Source organism: Leucopleurus acutus (genome assembly GCF_964270905.1).
Source record: "Leucopleurus acutus genome assembly, chromosome: 19".
NCBI classification, from domain to species: Eukaryota; Metazoa; Chordata; class Mammalia; order Artiodactyla; family Delphinidae; genus Leucopleurus; species Leucopleurus acutus.
Genome location: NC_139161.1, coordinates 31,569,451 through 31,593,669, shown reverse-complemented (window position 1 = coordinate 31,593,669; position 24,219 = coordinate 31,569,451). Strand labels below are relative to the sequence as shown.

Below are 24,219 nucleotides of genomic sequence, written 5' to 3'. Positions count from 1 at the left end.
ATCAAGTACCCAGTTATATCCTGTCCTGCTTAATACATACAAATCACAGAGGAGGAATGAGACTCACTAGGCTTAACCTCTGAAGGGATTTAGTTATGTAATCTAGCAAGAAGTGGAAAGGGGACGAGGAGATGGACACAGACACACTGTGAGTGGAGCAGCAAACAGCCTCTCGCAGGAGCAGAGGTACAGAGGTGGGCTGTGCTGGGAGTGCTGAACCATGCAGGTCAGGGGGACTGAAAGGGCAAAGTCAGAAGAAGAGGGAAGATGGGACACAGGCTGGGCAGAGTCCCAGTCTGGAAGGCTGTGGGGAGGCAGTAAAGAAGTTGCTGATCCTGGTGACAATGGTGACCGTTGTGATGGATGTCACCAGTCAAGCCCATGGATGCTGACCCCACCTGGAGAGACCCAAGTCTCAGCAAGCCATGTCTCTCCAGATTTGTATCCCAGAGGGACCCTTTCTGGATGGCAAATAGAGTCACATCCTTCCCGTACTTGGGATCTCTTGGTGACTCAGCAGGAGTCAGGCCCCCGTGCGCGTCCCCAGTGGTCCTCTCAAGCTGGCTCCCACCGACCTCTCCTGCCTTGCACTTCCCGTTCTCCAACCCATAACCAGCTCACCTGCTGGTTCCCCTAACACCGTGCTCTCGAAGACCCCCGAGCCATGCCTGCACTGCCCACCGCCGTCTCCCTGAAACAGAAGGCCAGGGAGAAGGAACGTACCGGGGGCTGGTCCCGAGCTGCTTACACAGGATGGACCATGTTCCTGTCGCAGTGGGGCTTGCAGTGGGGGTTCAGCCAGTGCTCCAGGAACTGCTCCTCAGCACGGCGTTCCAGGCGGAGCAGATGGTGCATGTACTCCTGGCAAAACAAACCCACATCGAAGAGAAGCTTTTATTCACGGCTGATGGTCGAGCTGCCCATGTGCGGGGTACAGCTGTGGTTCTGAGACAGGGCAGCACATCCAGGCAGGAGAAACCGCCACCAACCCTAAGTGCGGTGAGGGTGTGTATCCATGGGAACTCACAGACACTGCTGATGGAGCGTTACATGGAACAACCACTTTGGAAAACAATCGGTTGCCTGCGATCCAGAAATGTCACTCTTGTTTATATCCTCGAGCAACGATTCTCAAATTTCATCAGGCATCAGAATCACCCAGAAGACTTGTTAAAACCTACAGATTGCTGGGGGCCCACCTTCAGAGCCTCTGATTCAGTGAGTCTGGGTTAGGGCTCCAGAATCTGCATTTCTAACAAGTTCCCAGCTGAGAATGCTGCTGGTCACTTTGAGAACAAGAGCAGATACGAATGTTCACAGCAGCAATAAATTTGTAGTAGCAAAATTCTGGAAACATCTGGCAACATGTTAAATATCCATTGACAGGAGGATGGATAAATAAATTATGGTAGGGTCACAACATGGAATATTATACAGCAATGAAAAAGTGAGTTATAGCTACATACAACAACATAGATGAGTCTTAGAAATAGCATAATGAGTGGAAAGAGCAAGTCCAGGAAGACAGTGTTTACAGTGCGACACCATTTTAATAAAGCTCAAAACATGCATAACTAAATAATATATTTATTTGTGGCAGAACACATTTGTGATAAAATCATCTTTTTTAAAAGGCAAGGGATAACTGTGAGAAAGCTGGAGTTGCTATACTATTATCAAACAGAATAAACCTTAAAGCCAAAATAAAGTTACTAGGGATAAGGGGCATTTTATAAAAACAGCCTGGCAGCTCCTTAAGATGCTAAACAGAGTCAACATTTGACCCCACAGTTGTGTATACAAGAGAAGTGAAGGCATATGTTCACACAGAAACGTGTACACAGCTGTTCACAGCAGCACTATTCATCATAGCCAAAAAGTGGAAACAACCCAAACGTCCATCAGCAGATGAATGGATAAAGAATGTAATGTGTCCCCATACAAGGGGAACACTATACGGCCATTACGAGGAACGATGCACGCTACAACCCGGATGAACCGCGAAAACATTGTTACGTGAAAAAGGCCAGTCACAAAGGACCACGTGTTGTATGATTCCATGTCTATGAAATGTAACTGGCTCTATGTGTTGGTGTGTCCACAACAGAGAGCAGCTGATTGTCCGGTGCTGCCCAGCTCCGTGACCAGCCTCTCCATCGACTCAGGAACCCGAGCCAGACGTGGACCACCGTGTCTCACTCAGACTCATCCTGAGACTGAGTGTGAGGACTCTGAGCCTATCTCCAGGAGAGTTCTCAGATGACTCCCTCCATCTCTGCCACTTCTGCAGGTCGGGTCACCACCGTTGCCACCCAGGCTGTCCCAGCTTCCTCACCCCTCCATCCGTCACTCTACCTCCCGTTCCGCCCACACCACGTCCCACACCCCCCACCATTTCTGCTCCAACCTAACAGACTGATCTGCCCAAATGCAGCCCTGAAAGGGCCACGGCTCTTCAGAGGCCTTCGCCAGCACTGCCTTCCTGCAAGGAGGGAAGAGGTGATGACCAACTACCCCTTGGGCTTGGCCTGTGGCTCTGGATAATGTCACTGTAACCAGCAAGTGAGGACACCTCCTCGTGGGATCTACCACCGCCTGCCACTCTTCACAACAGCAGAGAGGGCCCCCTCCTGCCCTGGTCCATGGTTGTCACTGACAACAAAGCTTTGTTGGTCTCTGAGCTTCTCTAGAACCACAATTTCTCCTTCAGATGGTTCCCCTAAAGGAACTTTAATGAAGGAACCATTCACAGCCGTGTAAACAGGGTTAAGGAAGCCACCGAAGCGCATTCCAGTACCCAGGGACTAGCAATAGAGAAAATCCCCATGGCCATGCCTAGACCTGCAGGGCCCAGGGCAAGGGCTCAGCCTCTGTAAAGCAGGGGAAGAGCAGGAGACAAATACCCCATCCTCTCTCTCCTCTTGCCCTCCATCTCCTGCCAAGCCCACGCAGAAGCCAGCCGGCCAGGGATCCAGGCGATGCAGTTTCTAGGGGTCCACTTCCGGAGCCGGGCAGAGCCAGGTGGAGGATGGATGGGGGACAGGGTGGAGAAAACCAGCAGCTGTACCAGGATGATGGCGTATGAGGGGTGTGCTGTCGCCCTTAGAAGCAAGTAAAGAGCGTAAATGATAGCTGTTACTGATGTTTGCTGCAAAGGAGCCGGCTTCTTGGGCTGTGCATCCGTTGATCATCGACCACTGAACACACTGATCCAGCTGGAGGAGGGGCGATTGTTCCTTTGCATGCAGTTATCGTCTCTCCCCCTCCTCTTCCTCAGTTTGCTCTTGCTCCGCCCTCGATCAACAGGAGTGTCACTTCCAGGTTCAGGGTAAACCTTCTCTTCCCAAAGTGGCTTGATCTTCAACAAAGCCAGTTCAGGCTGTGAGTTTTCTGTGTATCGTTTCTCATTGCATTATCCCATATAAATGATACACCAGAAAAATGATAAATCAAGAGGATGCTTCTTAAATAAGAGTGAAGTGTTACTTCTCTTGTCTTAATCACTTACAAATTCTCTTCTTTCCCTCCATACCTTGCCTCTCCATCCCCTGCTGCAAACAGAGAAGTGGTCCATGGGCATCGCCCAGACCACCAGCAGTAGTTCTCCACGCGTCTGGCCGTGACCCCACATGGCTGGTAAAGCAGAGTTCCAGCCTGCTCCTGGGCTCCCACCTCTTCCCCACTCTCCACCCCCACCAGCCAAGCAACCCTTAAATCCCGTGGATGCTCTTGGATCCCATCTCCCCATCCCCATTGCCCCTGCCCAATCTCAGTCCCCACCCTCCTGCTAGATCCCTGCCACTGCATCTGGAGGGTTCTCCCTGTCTCTCGTCTTACCTCCTTCCTCTACATTCCACCCCACAGCCAGGGTGGGTTTTTTTTCCTTTTTTCTTTTTAATAGACTTTATTTTTCAGAGCACTTTTAGGTTCACAGCAAAATGGAGCAGAAAGTACAGCAATTTCCCATATACCCCCTGTCCCCACAAACACACAATCTCCCCCATTATCAACATCTTGCCCCAGAGTGGTGCGTTTGTTGCAAGAGATGAACCTACGTTGACACAGCGTCATCACCCAAAGTCTATAGTTTACATTGGGGTCGCTCTTGGTGTTGCATATTCTATGCGTTTGGACAAATGTATAATGTATCCATCATTATAGTATCATACAGAGTATTTTCACTGCCTTACAATCCTCTGTGCTCTGCCTATTCATCCCTTCCTCCCCTCTAACCCTTGCAATGACTGATCCTTTTACTGTCTCCATAGGTTTGCCTTTTCCAGAATATCGTATCATTGGAATTATACTGTATGTAGCCTTTTCAGATCAGTTTCTTTCACTTAGTAATATGCATTTAAGTTTCTTCCACGTCTTTTCATGGCTTGAGAGCTCATTTCTTTTTGGTGCTAAATAATATTCCGCTGTCTGGATGCACCACAGTTTATCTATCCATTTACCTACTGAAGGGCATCTTGGTTGCTTCCAAGTTTTGGCAATAATGAATAAAGCTGCTATAAACGTCTGTGTGCAGGTTGTTGTGTTGAACATAAGTTTTCAACTCATTTGGGTAAATACTAAGGATCATGATTGCTGGGTATATGGTAAGAGGACGCTTAGTTTTGTAAGAAATTGTCAGGCTCTCTTTGAAAGTGGCTGTACCATTTTGCATTCCCACCAGCAGTGAATGAGAGTTCCTGTTGCTCCACATCCTCACCAGTATTTGATCATGTCAGTGTTCCGGATTTGGGCCATTCCAATAGGTGTGTAGTGGTATCTCATTGCTGTTTTAATTTGCATTTCCCTGATGACATATGATATGGAGCATCTTTTCATATGCTTGTTTGTGATCTGTGTTCTTCTTTGGTGAAGTATCTGTTCAGGTCTTTTGCCAGGGTAGGTTTTTTGTTTGTTTGTTTGTTTTGTTTGTTTGTTTGTTTGCTGCGGTACGCGGACCTCTCACTGTTGTGGCCTCTCCCGTTGCGGAGCACAGGCTCCGGACGCGCAGGCTCAGCGGCCATGGCTCACAGGCCCAGCCGCTCTGCGGCATGTGGTGTCTTCCTGGACCGGGGCACGAACCCGTGTCCCCTGCATGGGCAGGCGGACTCTCAACCACTGCGCCACCAGGGAAGCCCCAGGGTAGGTTTTTAAAACATGAAAAATGAAAATGGTTTTATTGGGTTTTTTTATCACAACAGTGATACACATTACTGTTTTGAAACTATGTAACAATAAAAAGTTATAAAGAAGAGAGTGAAAAATCCTTGTTGTTTGTTTTGTTTTGTTTGCCTATCTCTTTATCCTGTTGCAAAGTGACATTTTTTTAAATCTACCCATGTTGTTTCCTCACTTAAAATACTTGCATGGCTTCCACTGGGCTCAGGAGAAATTCCAGTTCCTTCAATGTTTTGTGGGGCTCCCGATGACCCGGCCTCACCCATTTCCTCTTCTCCCACCATCAACCCTTTGCACTCCGTCTGTCCCTGGATTGGCTACACTTGCTCTGCTCTCTAATCTCATGCTATTTTCTCTGCCTGGCACACCCCTGTGCCTTCTCTTTTTCCTGTCTCACTCCTATCTGACTTTTCAGCCCTCAGCTTAGATGCTTCTTCCTCCAGGCAGCCTTCTCAGGTTCCCCTATGTGACCCCATAGCTCTCTGGACTTCTCCTGGCATAGCCCTGGTTACTGGCATAGCCCTGGTCCCCTATGTGACCCCATAGCTCTCTGGACTTCCCCTGGCATAGCCCTGGTTACTCTGTTTAGCAGTGACCACATTCTGACAGTAGGGACTTAATTGGGCCACATCAGATTTTTTAGTGGAGGTGTCATGTGTCTTGGCTCACGTATTGGCACGTGAACTTTATGTTTCCCCCACAGAAGAGATAAAAAAAAAAAGACTTTTAATTTGTAGGATGTATGTTGTCGATATTGCCCTGAAATAAGCCTTGGTGCTGAGATTATGGGATGGGAATCATTGCAAAGTGTGCATGGAACAGTCCACATAAACACATACGGGTAACTCAAAGCTGCAGGCCATTAACCAGAGAAGTGGCATTTCACCTTGGGCGAGAGTAGTCATATGTGGCAATATAAGATTATTTTGGCATGTATAGATATAAAAATCCTAAATCATGAAAACCCTCCTATGGCATTAATGAAGCTTTAACAGATGGTCCAGTCTAGAACTCTGAGTTCTTAAGTTTCAAGAAAAACCCCTAGGAAGTCTACATCCTATTTTAAATATAACTTTTTCTTTCAATTTAATGACCGTGCAAAGGAATGAATTAGGAGGTGTCCAATTTTCCTGAAATGTTTTTTCTTTCCCCCAGGACTCATGCAGTTTAAAATTGTTTTGATTATTGTTGTTTTCATTTAACTCTTCAAAATGCACCCTGTGTCCTGGGCGTGGAGTCTCCGGGGCAGCTGGGGAAGGGCTGGATGCTGGGAGGCCTCCTTATGGGATCCAACAAGGATTCCCCAGCAGCTTGCTGGACACGTTTGTGAGTCTGGGGCTGAACCCTGCCCTGTCTTCCCTGTCTGAGGAATCTTTGGCCAGAAGAATAGTCATAGGGAGGAACAGGAAGGCAGTGTGCAGGCTTGTCAATAAGGAACAAAGACTTCTCAGCATACAGCTTTGCTTATTCAACTGTTCCGTGTAAGCAGCTCACTGAAGGAAACCCACGTTGCCATCTTCTTGCCTGCCTGTTTGCCAGAGCGGTGTGGTGGAGAGGCTAAGAGGTTTGGGTCTGGGTCCGGATCAGGGTCTGGTTCCAATCAAAACCCTGCCAATACTATTGCTTTACCTCTCCAGCCTCAGTTTGTCCATCTGCAATGTGGGGATGGCCCTCGCACTTACCTCACTGGGTTGCCAGGATTAAATGAAACGGTACAAATAAAGCTTTGTGCCAAATATGTAGTCTCCATTTTCACTTCTAAACCCATTCTCTCCCCTCCTTCACCTGGCCTTTTGCACTAAGAGACTGACCTAGATGAACTGCAACCACAGAGTCTTTTGTCCTGGGGTTTCCAGTTGGGTTTGGCGTATAGGAGGCGCCAGCAGCGGACTAGAGGTAGGAGGGGAGAGGCGAGGGTATGTACTCCCCTGCAACCTCCCCGAGGAGTCTCGGCAGGTTGGCTGCATCCCTCCCCTGAAGACCCAGCTCCTAGAGGGCTGCCGTTCCGGGTCTGGGAACCACACTCTTCCCTTTCGCCCTCATGCCTCAGGAGTCTTAGCCCTGCATCCTTTATCATTTCTTGGTAGTTCACCTTCATCTTGCCACACCTTTGTAAAAAGTCTCTTTATTAAGCCCTCCTCAGTTAACTTTGGTTACTATTAGATGTGGAAGATGTGAGCATGCCTTGAGGTTGTAGATGGAGCATCTCTCCCAGGAACTGGTCCACAGGAAACTTTCAATAAATGTTTGTTGAATGAAAAAATAGCTGTGGTCCTCAAAGCATGGTCTGTGCTCCCCTCGGGGGGTCCATGATGTCAAAACTATTTTTCGAGTAATACTAAGACATTTGCCTTCTCACTGTGTGCATTGGTGGGTAAAACTGACGCCTCGGCAGGAGTCAAGGCAGTAGCACCCAACTGACCTAGTGGTCGACATATCCTTCATCACACAGTCGCAGTTAAAGTAAATACAAATAAAACATTCTCAAAATGCCAGTTTCACTGAAGCATGCCCTGGTGAAGCCGTAGAAAATGACCAACAGGAAGCATGCAGGCAGCATTTCTGCTGCACGACAAAGTACAATGATTTTCTCAAGGAAAAGCACCTGGGGGACTGTTGGCGTCAAGAGTTGAACTAGGTGTGTTTTATGCGTGTGTTTGGCAGACATCTTCCCAAAAGTGAATGAAGTGAGCTTATCATTTCCAGGGAAACTGACAGTGCTTGTTACAAAATGATAAAATTTGAGCTTTCAAGGGGAAATTAGAACTCTGGAAAACTTATATTTGTGATCATGAACCTGACAGCTTCCCAATAGTTAAAGACGTTTCCAATGAGATTGGTGGTGATAGAAAGAATGTCACCACTGATAAACAGCATCTATACACCACTTATAATTATATGCTCATTGGCATCCTTATTCATTTAATCCCTGTCCGTCTCAGCCAAATACCCAACTGGCTTTTTGACGAGAGTGTCCAAGGAATACCTAGTATACGGTTTAGTGCTTGGCACATAGTAGGGCCTCAATAAAACTCACAGGAGAAATGTACAAACAAGTGATGAATAAATGAAATGACTCTTCTTTCTCCATAATCTTACTAAATCCTCCTTGGGAGGCTCCTGGGCATCTGCGTCAATCTGCTCATTATAATGGCCCAGGCCAAATGTACATAAAAAGCATCAAAGAGTAATATGTATTTCACACCCCTAAATAGAGGCTGAAATCACTGTTGAAGAGAAACAACCAAAACAGACACACACATAGAGAAGAAAGAAACAAGCCCTGGTTTCCATGACATTTCACTATTTATTTAAAATGTTAGGGAAATGAATAAGCCACAAAGGCCTAAAAGCAATCATTAGTCAAAGATGAAAAGCCAAACTGCAAATCTGCTGAAAACCACAAATTCAACAATTGTGTTGGCTAAGTTAGAAATGACCCAGCATTAATGGTAATCTCAAATGTTCCTGGATCAAGAAAGAAGGGGTAGATGAAAAATAAGTTTTCATTTTTTTTTTAGATTCCTTTTTTCAAGGGGAAAAAAATTAAAGCAAAACAAAAACTAATATCTGCATTTCGTGTCCAATGCCAACTGGAATGATTTAAGTAAATAATTTCTCAAGATTTAGAGCAGAAATTGCAGGGGGTCCTTTATGATGGCACAGGAGAGGTGTGATAATGAAAGTAAATACCCACTGGAACCTGATCCAAGCTGAGAATCATAAAGTAGACAGTTAATCGATCAAGGTGGGATCTTTTTCCAAGAAGGCAAAATCCTTCCCGTGACATTTGCATGAAATTAAAGGTCCATCGACATCTGGATGAATTATTTTGCTCATTAGTAAAAGCAAGATGATCATATAGGCAGAAGGGTGGCTCAGAACTTAACTGCTCTGGGCCACTTAGAAGGCTTAGCCCTAAAAGAGGGCAAATCAGTGATGTGCACAATTTGTATCTCAGTCGCTCTGAACTGGTCTTGGAGATCACAGGGAACAAAAGGGTAACGGAGTTACTACATACATTTGTCAAGGGGCTAAAAATGAAAGCATATTTCACAAAGACTATTTACAATAAAGCTAATATGATTTATACTTGCCCCACAAGAACATTCCTTAAAGGAACACAGGCCAAAATGGAAAGCATATTCCCAGGGCACACAAGTGCTTACGAATACAATCACAAAGGACATAATTTTAGCTCGGATGTCATCTTTTTTAGAGAATTTCCATGGTTCACCCCAGCAGTTGGCAATAATTTTTTCCCTAAAATTTGGGACGACTAAGAGAAATTTAATGAATTTAAGTGAGGCAATAGAAGATTTCTTTGAAATAACCTCCAGGTTCTATGGTAGAGTAATGTCCTACAAAATTTCTCCCCTGGAGAGAAGCAAAGAAAGGAATGGAAACAAGTATAATGAGCATTTAGTAAATGTCAAATTCTGTGCTTGGTGCTGGGGACCCAGAAGTGAAACAAACAGTCCATCTGCTCAAGCAGTTTAGAGCAGTCTAGTAGGAGAGATAGATTTTTTTTTTAAGTCAGAAATAGCAATTTTGTGCTGTGAGTGCTAGGCCAGAGGGATGCTCTAATTCATGGTGGGAGGGTAGGGGCATCAGGAGGGCCTCTCAAAACAGGCATCATTTCAGGTGAATCTCTACAAATGAGTAAGAGTTAACCAGGTAGACAAGAGCAGAAGAAACAAGTACAAAGGCAGGTGCTGTCAGAGAAGAACTTCAAACACACCATCATTCCAGACAACCTGCTTCTTCTCCTAGGTTTCTAATGCCAATGAGGGGCACCAAGGTGTCCACACAGACACCCACACGTCCCTAATCCTCCCTTACTGCATCCACTCTGCCCCAGAAATGGCCAACTCTAATCCAATTTAAGATATTATATCATGCTCCCATTATCTTTACCTTAAAACCTCTACTGAAACGTTCTCTTGGATGACAAGACATAAATTATTTTTTAAAACTTTTAGAAAGCAATATGGTAATATATACTAAAAGGTTCAAAAATACTGTATTCATATCCTTGGATCCAATAATTTATTTTCTGGGAACATATCCCTAGCAAATAATTCAAAATATTAAAAGCACTTTAAGAACAAAATTTTAGAGTGCTGTTTATAATAGAAAAAATAGTGGGAAAGGGAACCTTCCTACATCGTAAGTTGGAATGTAAATTGGTACAACCACTATGGAGAACAGTATGGAGGTTCCTTAAAAAACTAAAAATAGAGCTACCATATGATCCAGCAATCCCACTCCTGGGCATATTTCTGGTGAAAACCATAATTCGAAAAGATACATGCACCCCAATGTTCATTGCAGCACTATTTACAATAGCCAAGACATGGAAGCAGCCTAAATGTCCATTGACAGAGGAATGGATAAAGATGTGGTACATATATAGAATGGAATATTACTCAGCCATAAAAAAAGAATGAAATAATGTCATTTGCAGCAACATGGATGGACCTAGAGATTATCATACTAAGTGAAGTAAGTCAAAGACAAATATTATATGATATCACTTATATGTGGAAATCTCATAAGATGATACAAATGAATTTATTTACAAAACAGAAACAGACTCCCAGACTTTGAAAACAAACTTATGGTTACCAAAGGGGAAAGGTGGGGGGAAGGATAAATTAGGAGTTTGGAATTAACATATATACACACTACTATATATAAAATAGATAACTGGGCTTCCATGGTGGCGCAGTGGTTGAGGGTCCGCCTGCCGATGCAGGGGACACGGGTTCGTGCCCCAGTCTGGGAAGATCCCAGATGCCGCGGAGCGGCTGGGCCCGTGAGCCTTGGCCGCTGAGCCTGTGCATCCGGAGCCTGTGCTCCGCAATGGGAGAGGCCACAACAGTGAGAGGCCGTGTACCGAAAAAAAAAAAAAAAAAAAAGATAACCAACAAGGACCTACTGTATAGCACAGGGAACTCTACTCTTCTGTAATAACCTATATGGGAAAAGAATCTGAAAAAGAATGGATATATGTATAACTGAATCACTTTGCTATACACCTGAAATTACACAACACTGTAAATCAAATATACCCCAACATAAAATAAAAATTAAATTTAGAAAAATAGTGGAAATGATCTAACTAACAAAAGAGGGTAATTCACTATCATTATGGTTATAAAGAGTTTCTACTAATATGAGGAAATGTGTATGTTATAATATTAAGAGAAAAACCAAGATACAAAATTGTAGAGTGTGATTATACTTTTTAAAAATACACACAAAAAGACTAAAAAGAAATACATCAAAAATGGCAATGCTGTCTTTGGGGAGAGGGAGTAAGACTACAACAGATTTTTTTTTTCTTCTTTTGACCCTTTCTTGGTTTCCAAGTTTTGTATAATAAATATGAATGGCTTAAATTTTTATTTGTAATTACACAAGTAACACATGAACATATTGTTACTGTTTAAAGTTTAAACATCAAATATAAAGTTCCCTAGATCAGTACCTGCAATCTTAACCTCCTGAATGAGATGACACAATTAAGAGTCAACTGATCATATTTCTAGACCTTTTTCTAGAAATTTACATACATATAGACGTACCTATATATAGTATTGTTTTGTGAGTGAGTACTAGGAGGGCAGGACCAACTCAGGGGAGATAGAAAAAGTGACATTGAGAATGAAGAAGAGGGTACCAGGCATAAATAATGGAGAATAGCTCTGCAGGCAAAGGGAATCATTTGTGAAAGGATGCTGAGACCAGGGAGAGGATGGTTTATTTTTAAAAACAATGAGAAGTTCCAGGTGGTTGGAGCATAAATGGCCTTGGACGAGTGGCAGGAAATGGGACACAATGGTGGCTTAGGGCTGGTCTGTCTCCCAGGCCAAGATACTTGGCCCTTATCTTATAAGCAGTGAGGAGCCAAAGAGGTTTTTGTTTTGTTATATTTTAAAAAGTATTTATTCAGCTGCTGCTTTGTAAAAAACAAGAAGAATGAGAGCCAATGTCATCACTCAGGCACTGTGCTTTGCATGCTTTCTCTCACAATAAGTCTCTGAGGTAGGTTTGATTATCATATCCCATTTTATAGATAAGAAAACTGAGACTTACAGAGTTTAAGCAACCTGGCCAGGATGTGATAGCCAGTAAGTGGTGAGCTGGGATTCAGACTCAACACTCTGCTGCCCCACTCTTAAATGCTCTCCTGTGTTGTTTTTGGTGAAAACTACACATACACTTATTAAAAATAAAAAACTGAATGTCCTGAATTGAATAATGTCCCCCAAAATTTCATGTCCACCTGAATCCTGTGAATGTGGTCTTATTTGGAAACAAGGTCATACTGGAGTAGGGTAGGCCCTAAAGCCAAAGACTAGCATCCTTAGAAGAAGGAAATTTGGACACAGGGACACACAGGGAAGAAGGCCATGTAAAGACAGATGCAGAGATTGGAGTAATGTAGCTACAAGTGAAGAAATGCCAAAGATTGCCAGCAACCACCAGAAGCTAGGAGAGAAGCATGGGACAGATTCTCCCTCCAAGCTCCCAGAAGGAATCAACCTTGCCAGCTCCTTGATTTCAAACTTCTAGCCTCCCAAACTGAGAGAGAATAAATTTCTATTGTTGGACCTCCTTGGTGGTCCAGTAGTTAAGACTCTGCACTTCCACTGAAGCGGGTGCACGTTCGATCCCTGGTGGGGAAACTAAGATCCCACACACTGCCCGGCACGACCATTAAAAATAAATAAATTAATTAATTAATAGACAGATCAATAAATAAATAGATTTCTATTGTTTCAAGCAATCCAGTTTGTGGTACTTTGTCATGGCAGCCTTAAGAAACTAATATACTAAGTAATAGCAAAAAGCATGAAAATAAAAAGTATAAATTTGTCCCAAATTTTATCATGGAGAAAATAATGTCATTATTGTTTGGCAACATGTCTCCATATACATGTGCAGATAGAAGAGTAGATAGGATTTCTTTCCATTTTGAAAGCTGTACACACAAAACTTTCATAATATCAAGCGCTGACAAGAGTACAGGGACCCAGGTATTCTTATACACACTACTGGTGGGAGCTGGTAAGTCAGTTTGGCAAGTTGGCAGTACCCATTTCACCCGGAAGGACATAAACCCTCTGACTCAGAAATTTCATTTCTTATCGCTGAACTCGGCAAAACACACATGTGTACAAGGATCTTCATCATTGGAAATAAGTAAAATGGCCATTGTTCCAGGAAGGGCTAAATAAATAAGTTGTAATATGTCTCAGTCCATTCGGGCTGCTATAACCTGAAATACCACAAACCGGGCAGCTTATAAACAGCAGAAGTTTATTTCTCACAGCTCAGGAGGTGGAAGTCCAAGATCAGGGTACCAGTACGGGTGGGTGAGGGCTCGCCTTCAGGTCACAGACTTCTCGTTATATCTTCACGTGGCTGGTGGGACTAGGGAGCTTTGGGGGGTCTCTTCTATAAGGGTGCTAATCCCATTTACAATCCACGAGAGCAGAGCCCTCATGACCTAAGTACCTCCCAAAGGCCCCATCCCTTAATACCATCACTTGCAAGTTAAGATTTCAACATATGAATTTGGGGTCTGGGGGGACACAAACATTCAGATCATAGCATCATACATTTACCCTAGGCTTCAATTTAAAATGAGCTAGAACAAGATGTATTACTGAGTGAATAAAAGCAAGTTACAGAATAAACGCAACACTGCTTTCCACATAGCCTGAACTACATCAATGAAGGGACAAGCAAGCCTGACACATTCAAGGCGCAATGAGGAGGCCAGCATGGCTGGAACGGTGGCAGGGGTGGGGGGCAGGGATGAGATGCAGGTAGAGGCCAAGGAGGGAGCAGAGGGAGCAGACAGACCTCTAGGGCCTAGTAGGCCACTATAGGACCATGGATTTGTTTGGAGTAAGGCAGGAGGTCATTGGAAGGTTTTGAGCAGGATTGAGATGGGATCCGGTTTACGTTTTTAAGAACTGACTATTGCTGCTCTGCTGAGAACAGATGCAGAGGGATCTAGAGAGGAAGAGGGAGGCAGGGTAAGAGAGTATTGCTCAGTCCACTCTAGGGACTCGGGTGGTGGCAGGGGAGGGTGAGAAGTGGGCAGATTCTGGATTTGGGGCCCATGCAACTAGGAGGAGGTGGCCCACCTTACCCCACCGTGGAAGGCAAGGGCAGGGCTGGTGTAAGGCCACAATCTGGAATTCCTCTTGAGGCTGTTAAGTCTGAGATGCTGGTTAAATATTCCAGTGCAAACAGCCAAGTGGACAGTTGCGTGAGGGAGCTCACAGACAGAGTCCAGGCTACAGATAGGAGTGTGTGGCCATCAGCATAGAGGTGATATTTAAGCTCGGGGACTAGAAAAGGCAGAGAGCAGAGCCCTGGGATGCTCTGACATTTAAAGGACCGTCAAGGGCTAAGAACCCAGCAAAGGAAACTGAGCAGCAAAAACCACAAAGCAGGAAGAGAAACCAGGAGCCAGGGGTCCTGGAAAACAGGAATCCACAGAGCAGAGCGCCCAGAGGAAGGAAGAGGGATCCTTGTGTCAAAACAAAACAAGCGCAGGCTGGTTCCCAGTCCCCAGGATGCCGGGCGCAGAGGCTAAGAGCCATTTCTCTAGGACAGCACTTCTTAAACTTAAATGTGCACCTCGGTCATCCAGCCTTGTGGCCCAGATCCGCCTTCAGGTGTGGGGAGGAGCCTGAGGCTCTGGGCTCCCAAGTGAAGCCCAGCGGCCTGGCTGGGGACCACTTTTTGAGTTGCAAGAGTTCAGCCCTAATCCCTGAAAATCAACAGAAGCACAGTCATGACTGAGGACACATTCCAGGGAAAGCTCAGGATTCTTTTTTCTAGCTTCTTCCCTCTAACCACAAGTCCAGCCCTTCTTTTCACACAGCCCTGTCCTCATCAGATTCTCAGATTGTTTTTCCTCCATTAGGATCTTGAGGCTTTGTTACAAGCTCTTCTAACATGATGTCTTCACAAACTGAAGTCCTAAGTCCTAGAGTAGCAAATGAATTCAGCTGAAACCCAGATGTCTCCAGATGGGGTGTCCCCACGTGAATCCCAGGCTTCCTGGAGTGCCCATCCCACTCCTGTGACATCTAGAACCCAATTCCCCAAAATCTCTGAAGATCTGGGACTCGTGTTTCTCCACCACTGCAGCGTCCAGATCTGAGCGATTACCTCCCTCTTTCGTCAGCCCCCCTTCAGCACACACCTGCCATCTGTCATTCCCCCAAAGAACCACTAACACAGGGTTGCTGTGCACAGCAGACTTTTCCTACGGTTTGGAGGCTTCAGAGGGTAATCACAGCACAGAGCTGAGAACAAGTTCTAACCCAATGTCAAGGCGTTGCCATAAAATAGATGTGTTAGCTATTTCCTGCCACAGGGAATCTGTCAGGTCTGGGCCCTCTCTACCTCCCCACCTGCCCCCTCTCTCTGACCCGTGTTCACATCCCCCAGCTCAGGGCCTTTCATCCTCTTCCTCCCCAGCTGCCTCCATGCACTCAGAACCCCTCCTGCTTTCTTCCCCGGAGCCGGGTCTCCTCTTCCTCTCTCCCCCCATCCTCACTGAGGCCCTACCTTTCTCCATCAAGGATGCCAGCAAGGTGTTCCCACTCCTCTGGGGTGGAAGCCAGCCCTCCCCACAAGGCAGGGCACACCAGCGATCTTTTCAATGCATTATCCACCACACAGGCAAAAAAGAACGGTTGTTGCCATGAGGATACAAGCTGTCAAAAGGGTCCAGTCGTTTGCATGTGTGGGCATAGCTTGTCTGAACCTGTTTCCAAAACACCTATCATCCCACAGAAGCCAACATCTGCCAATATTAAAGCCAAGTGTCAAGAATATAACATTGTTTTATAGATACTCCCGAGGAGAGACTACTGCAAATCTTCGTATGTGCTTTCATTTTGAATGCTTAATACCCTCCCAAAGCACCATCCATTTACTCTCGTCAATGGCCTCTCCCCTCTCTGAAAGGGTTTTCTTCCGCTCAGTCCCTCAGAGGGGAGAAGCGAAATGAAATAACGCACCCGGTCATCTCTCGGTAATTCTGAGTGAGTCTCAGAGCTCAGCTCCCGAGGGCACACGCATTCCCAGAGATCACTACCTCTGCTCATCCGTCCCAATCCACCTGTCTGTCTCCAGGCTGCCATGGGAAGGAGGTACGATAACACGTCCAACAATGTAATCTCCCATGTCCCACGTATAATGGTAACTGAAGGCCAGCGTCCAAGAGGCTGTGTCCTGAGCCTCTAAACGGCTCCAGCACGCCAGCCCTAATCCCATCATCCCCCACTTCAAATCCCTTGGTGGCTCCCACCGAGTACAGAACGAAAGTCCACTCCACTATGACTCCAGGTCCTTCCAACCTGGCCCCGAGAGGACCTTCTGTGCCCATCACCCATCATGCCATAAATCCTAGACACTCAGGTGAAGGTCAAAAGACAGGAAACTGGAATCCAGAGCTTCTGAAAAAATTATCCTGCAAGGCCTGTTCCAAAACACACATGCACACACAGAATCATACACACACCCATACACAAACACTCACATACACATGCACACACCCCCTCACACATGTACAGTCACATACACACATACATATCCTCACACACACACCCTCGCATACATATATATCCTCATACACGCACAGTCATACACAAACGTTCACACACACTCACACACAATCCACACATACATGCAATATGTACCATCTTGCACACACAGGACGGTGTGTCCATCTCTAGCAAAGGGATATGCAAGCAGATGGTTTGCACAGAGAAAGAAGGAGGGTAGAAGGTGGTCTCGGCAAGAGGTAAAGAGCAGGGAAGGGTGGTTCCCTTGGCCAGAGGTCCCACCTCATGGCCTCCTGACCTGCTGATAAACGTGGGGTCACTGCGTCCAATGCTTCATTCAGCAGTGATGCAGGCTGGGATGGCTGTGACATCTGTCAGCCACTCAGATAAAAGGGGTGAATCGAAACAAGGTCCTACTGTACAGCACAGGGAACTACATTCAATATCCTGTGATAAACCATAATGGAAAAGAATATGAAAGAGAATATATATATATATATATATATATATATATATAAATGAGTTATATATATATAAATGCGTCACTTCGCTGTACAGCAGCAATTAACACAACATTGTAAATCAACTGTACTTCAATACAAAATACTGTAATTTTTTTAAAAGGGGGTGAATTGCTTCTTTTTATATAACAGGTGATTCGTATTATTCATCTTGCTCTCAGTAAATCCCTTAAAAGGAAAAGTCAACAACAAGCCACAAGGGGGAACCAGGTCAGACAGCAAGTGCAGGAGGCCGGGAGGCCCTGGTGTTTGAGAAAAATGCCCACATGAGCCCCTCCAGGGCCTCCAGATAAACCCCTCTGGCCCTCACCAAGTCCACAGCCGGCTGCCAGGGCTCTTCCTACCAGTTGCTGACTGGCACCAAGAACCTGGTCGTCCGGAAGCTCTATCCAGACCCTCATATTCTATATGAGACCTGGGATGAATCTTCTAGTCAGACTCTGGGCCAAACTCTGCATTTTACAGAGAAAACTGGGTTTTCTCTGTAAGGAAAAAAAAGGAAAGGACTCATCCTCATTCTAAAGCCCAAAGTCCACAACGAGTTTGTGCCGAACACCGCCTGGAATCACACTGAGGGGGAACTCTCTTCCCACCTCGCCCACCGCTGCACTGCCTGTAAACTCCGCATCCTTCCAGCCTCAGCTCCGTGGCGCCTCCTCCAAGAAGCCTGACCAGCCTCTCTCCTCCTTCCGGTTGGAGCTTGAAGGCCCTGTCCTCAGACCCCGTGCGCCAGATGACCTTGTTAGAGAGCTGGAAACAGGCCGGATGCTCTGGCTCATCCGTCCCCATGCAGTGCACACAGCATCTCAAACGAACGGAGAATGTCTAGTCTATGTCCTCAGTGCCTGGTGCTCGGCCCGGCACGGTCGAGGTGAAGTATAATTAAGTGCCCATCTTGGTCAGCAAGGAGTGCTCTCTGATCGACCACCTGACCCTCTCACTCTGTCTCTCTGACCTGCATCTGAACAAGTATCCCATCTACTCTCCAGACCCTCATTTCAACACTCAGCTAAATGCATTCCCAACCGGACCACGGGAGCTGCTGTTACCCATGGCGGGTCTCCCCCAGAAGGCTTGGCCCACTGGTTCTCAGCTTCGGTTGCACATTGATGCCACCTAGGGGGCTCTCATCCCCCTCCCCAATGCCTAGGACACACCGCAGGGCACCCCTCTGTGCGGGGAACCCAGACATCAGATTCTTAACCTCCCCATTTGGTTCCAGCATGTGGCCAAGGTTAAGAAACATGCTCCTAAGAAAAATGGGATTCCAGAAACTATGTGTTGGTTCAGCCAGTACTGCGTGTGGGTGGATGTATGACAGTGCGAGAGACACACAGAGTGACACACGCAGTAAAAGAGAAAGAGACTGTCCATCATCACAGCCAGTGTTCCTCACCCCCGACACGATTACATTTCAGGCCAGATCATTTTTGTTGTGGGAGCTGCCCTGTGCATTGTTTAGCAGCATCCCTGGCCCTAACCCATTAGATGCCAATAGCAAACCCTCCTCCCACCAGTTGTGACAACCAAAAATGTCTCCAGACATTGCCAGATGTCCCTGGGGCGGGGGAGCAAAATCACCCCTGGATGAGAACTACAGGTATAGGCTAGCTGCCAAACAACTTATTGCATATTTACGTTCACATTTCAACTGTAGGTCACACAGGCATTTTTCCAAACTGGACTGAGTGGCTGAGGATTCTCGACACAGGTCAGTGTCTTTGTGACAGACATACAGGACTGTACCGTACACAGGATGGGTGGGAAATGGTGGGTGAGTCTAGAGAGAATCACAGAAACTAGATCAGGCAGGTTCAAGGCAGCTAAGATGAGTCAGTGGTGGTCAAGCCTATAAAAGATGACCAAAACCAACAAAACCCAAAAAGCCAGATATTCAGTAAAGGAGCAACGCCAGAGGCAAGCAGAGGGTTGTCACAGGTGAAGGCAGGTGATGACCAGGAGCCAGGAAGAGGGAAATGAGAGAGAAGGAGCTCATGGAAGTTCTGGGCAGGGAAGGACCACCCCAAGCAGCGTTTGGGGATAAAGTGTAGCACGGTGTGTAGCTAGCATGGGGGGAGGAAGGAAGCTGGGGGCGGAGGCGGAGCCGTAACACCCACACCCACGTGCTGCCTGATGCCTAAACCACCCCCAGTCCCTGCCCAGGCCGCCCTTCCACAACCAGAGCTCAGGACCGCCAGGGCCAGATGCCAGCAGAGAAAACACCCAGCCAACGCTGGGGCTGAGCAGAGCCTGTCTGCTGAGCACCTGGAGGGGGCCTGCTGCCTCAGAGCCCCTTGAACCAGCCTCCCACAGCCTCTAGGGCCCCCAGGGAAGAGCCTCTGGAACGGCCCCTCCAGACATCACCCCAAAGGAGCAAAGAGCCAGTTGGAGTTCCCCAGGACCCTCGGGCCAGGCATCCTGCTCTCCACTGGCTCCCTCACCATCCACCCCACCCCTTCCCAACCCTCATCCCCCGTGCTGGAGGCTTGGTTTCCCGCAATATCCCCTCACGTTCCTTCTCATCCCCTCAGGATCCTCTGTCTCTGCCCACCTCTGAGCCCTGGTGTGCTCAGACTTCAATGCTGGGCCTCTTCTAAATGCATCTCAAACCATCTGTCTAAAACCCGACTGTGCACTCCCCCATTCGAGACATGCTTTGATTGTCCTCTACTGAACCCAAGGTAAAGTCCAACGTACCCGAAGCCCTGCTGCTCTCGCGCCGGCCCACCTCCCAGACCCCTTCCACCTGTGTGTGGAGATTCCAGCCACCTCTGACTTCTCCTACCAAAGAGAACAAAGCCACGTCCACCCCTAACAGCCTGAATCGCTTGCTCGTTTCTAAGCCGTTCTGTGAAACAGTGATTTGCTGACTCTTCTGTGTCTGCCACCAACTCTGAGCAGAAACCCAGGTGACTGTCTGCAGCCTCGGCCCCACCCCGTCCCTGGTACTTAATACTCAAAGGAGCTGTTACTGCTTGCTGAGTACTATTTTAAGTGCCTTCCTATGAATTACTTTATTTTATTCTCATAAAGTAGTTGTTTTATGCTCTTACAATAATAATATTATAGAAATATAAGTAATAATATTGTTTACCCCCTTTTCATAGTCGAGAGTACTGAGGTACAGAAATGTGAGGAGACTTCTTCAAAGTTACATAGTTTGAAAATGGGAAGATTCAAACCGGGACAGTCTGCCCACAGCCAGTACTCCTCACCGCTGTGCGACCCGGCATCATACTGAGAGACTTTTAAGTGAACTAATCCAACTACCCACACGATTCCGCAGGGAGCAAAGGCCAGTGCTGCTGCAGATCCTCTGGGCCTCAACACAGAGATGCAATGAACAGAGGGTGAGCATGCGGCCCGACTGATGTGGGCACAGGTGGGAGACCAGCCTTGACCACAGACACGGCTTCACAGACACACTGACTCTGCCTGGGTCCCTGCTACTTACCTTCACCTGAGTGGGGTAAAAATACCAGGAATGTCAGCACTTCCGTCATGGGAGGGAGAGACAAGCCAGGCCTGAACTGGCCTGAGGCCAGGGTGGCAGGGCCTAGTAGCACCCACCACAAGTCACAGAGTGAAGGCAGCAGAGGGTACTCTGGTTCAGAAAGACTAGGTGGATGCCACAAACCTACAGGGCAGAGCTGAGGCCAAAGACCAAAATCAAAGGCACAAGGCGAGGGTGGAACCTGGTGGCAGCAGGGGCAGAGATTCTGCCTAACCAGACAGAGCATCACTAGCCGGGGATGCTGTTCCAGCTTGCCTGGCACCCAAGGGAAGAGGGAGAAGATGGGGTTGGCACCAGCCTCAGGGCACAGCTCCCTAGCATCCCATTCAGGGGAGTCACCCAGCCGCCCACGCGGGATTCTGGACTCCCACCATCGGCCCCACTGTTTCCACTTTAAATACTGTTCGAACAGTAGGGGAGCAGAGCTGGCACCTCCGGAGAAGAAAAGGTGAGATCACCTTACACCTGGGACTCCATAGAACCTCCATCTAGCACCCATGCTGGGCTGGGACCAGCACCTCATTTGGGTTCATAATGAACAAGCATTCAAATGATCTCCCTCTCCCTTCAAAGAGCCAGAGCCCGGAACTCACCCTCATGGGCTCATCAGGGAACCCGGGTTTGCTCGGCCTGTCCTGGCGCCGGGATCTCAGGACCTGTTTGGCCTCCTTTTCCGTCAGAATCGGGGAGGCCCCTGAAAAAGTCAGGAAGGGACCGGACCTTAGGGACCCTCAGACACACGCATCCACGCTCTGTCTCACCTTCCAAGGCGAAGCATTTGCAAGTCCAATTTGGGTCAACACACAAAAGTTCTTTCAAAGGGACCTGCCCCAAAGGACGAGGCGTTCCAGAGGGCTCAGAGGGGAATTTTTAATTGTTTCTAATATGGTTAACTCAGAGTAAAAGCATATTTACCTGCTGCCGCCATGGCTCATTCCTCTAAAAGGCTGTTAATTTAATGAACATGTTTCTTTAAACATATTTTCTTCAGTTCACTGGTCAGTGTGTTTATTGTCCTTCAGGGTTGCTTTGGTGGGATTCTTTTAAATCCTCAATACACTAAATCAAGTTTAAGTTGTTATTAGAAAATTCCCCCATGACAATAAGATTATATTAAACTTGATAAGCACCCACGATCCCTCAAAGAAAATATTATAACTAAAGTAAGTCAAGTTTTGATAATCACACACAAATTCTAAAAGATACTATTATAATAAAAGTATATCAAGGGAATTCTCTGGCAGTCCAGTGATTAGGACTCCTGCTTTCACTGCAGTGGGCCTGAGTTCAATCCCTGGTCAGGGAACTAAAATCCCACAAGCCACGCGGCGTAGCCAAAAAAAAAGGAAAAACGAAAGTACACCAAATTCTGATGATCTCAGATAAACTCTAAAAGACAGTATCCTTGAAGATTTATCAGCATTTTTGAGAATTAGTGTTCAATACGTTTAAAGATTAAAAATATAATTTATCCCTAATTATACCAATTCCGGGAGCCTGCTCTTAGGAAGAAAAAAAAAGAAGCACTGAATTATTATACATTACATATTACTTGAAATTTTGAAAAAATATTTTAAAAATATAAGATAGACTTATTTCAGTTTATCTTGTCAGCACAGAAATAGGTTTCGGGAGTTAATGCTCACCTGAGAAGAAAATCAGTAAGGTGAGAGACAGCACGAGCACAAATAACCTCTTCATCCTGCCTTGATCCCTCTCTCCGCCTGTTGCAGAATGAATCCCCCCGGTCAAAGAGCCAGCCTACTTGAAGAGAGCCACATCCGGCCCAAAGGCTGTTTATGCTCTGACTAACAGCACTCACAGCATGACGCTAAACGCATCTGACGCTAAATTTTCAGTATGATCACGAAAATATTTTCCTCTGAATTCCTATAAATTTTCATCCTGAGGAAGGAAATTATCCTTCTGTCATCAAACTTTTGGAGCTTGAATTTGACAAAGCAACACATGACAACCATTTCATTTAAATAGATATGTCTATATATACATCATGGAGTAGTTTGTGTTTATCTGTAGCTTCAGTTCATGCTCCTACTGTTTCATTGAGAATTAATCACCTCTCACATTTACATATTTTATGACATTTTTCCAAAACCCATTCACCAATCCATTTTAACCTCCCCAGTAATTTCGGAAATTAGCAGGGAAATTAGCAAGGAGCCTAATGAGGGGAAAAATTTTTTTTCAGCTGACCTTGAAGCCAGATAGACCAGGGTTCATGCCCAGGCTTCCCCTCTTTCTAGCAACATAAACTTCGGTCAATCACTTATCCTTTCCTCTCTTCGGTCAATCACTTATCCTTTCCTCAGTTTCCTCTCCTGTACAAAGGAAATAACAGTACCTACCACGTGGGTGATTAAGGATGAGGGATAAGGGATGAGATGCATGGCTCATCTTCATTTTACAAGTAAGGAATTGGGGCTCAGACAGGTGAAATGATGTCCAAGTTCATACATTTTGCTGAAGTCGAGCCAAATTCTTCTGTTTTTAAAGCTTGGAGCTCTTCCCATTATACCCCAAAAGGGCCTTGTGCAATAAGTCAGTAATACTGTAAGCAGCCTTACTCCACACTTAAGTTTATTTTTATAAAGATAATAAAATCTCAATAAGCTGAAGTCTTTTTAAATTCAAATCACCAATATATATTACATAAATTATTAAATATATTATAAAAATATGTGTGGAAGGTATGTGGCATTTATTGGGATAAAATTCTCAGTTCAGAGAAATGATCTGATGTTTCTGTAGTTACTTTGCCAGCTCAAAAGAAAACAACCCCCTATCGGTGGTTGCCCAAGTTTATGCTAATGTTGTGTAACTGATATTAAACTTAAATGTTCTGCCCATTCTGCTGGTATAAAAATAGTCTGAACCGACTGTTATCAAGGAAAAGAAATCATGCATTGTTAGCAAAGTTGCCTCATATGTTAATTTGCTCAAAATTAGATGTTTGGTTTTATGTACTCTGTTGCTATTAACATCCTTCTGTTCTCATACAGTTTTCAATAACTGCGAAATTTTAGGAGCACTATTTTAGCAATATACATTTGTCACACGAAGCATCTTGGTTTTTTATGTGCATTGTCAAGTTTTTTATTCCTCTTGTTCTTTGTGGTTGGAACAAACACTAACTGCATTGTTTTGTTATATCAAATAAACATCTTCTATGGATCAGAAAAAATATTTATACCTAGCTAGAAATTTCTAATGTATCCAATGTAAATTCAGTACAAAAGTATTCTTTAATTTGGTAACTGCTGTCTATATCAGCACTGTCCAATAAAATCATAATGTAAGTTATGGATGCAAGCCACATAAGTTAAATTTTTCTAGTAGCCACATTTTTTAATAGTAAAAAAACAGGTAAAATTTTTTAAATTATATTTTA

General features: G+C 45.7%; 1 protein-coding gene across 1 annotated transcript; it reads right to left on the bottom strand.

Annotated features, from left to right (window-relative positions):
- Positions 1–744: 744 nt before the first annotated feature.
- On the bottom strand, positions 745–22,511 carry LOC309975910 (uncharacterized protein C17orf67 homolog; the record flags this gene model as incomplete). The annotated part of the gene is made up of 3 exons (XM_082861260.1): positions 745–861; positions 21,404–21,504; positions 22,457–22,511. 3 exons carry the CDS (start codon positions 22,509–22,511, stop codon positions 745–747), a joined length of 273 nt encoding a protein of 90 aa, XP_082717386.1.
- Positions 22,512–24,219: the final 1,708 nt, after the last annotated feature.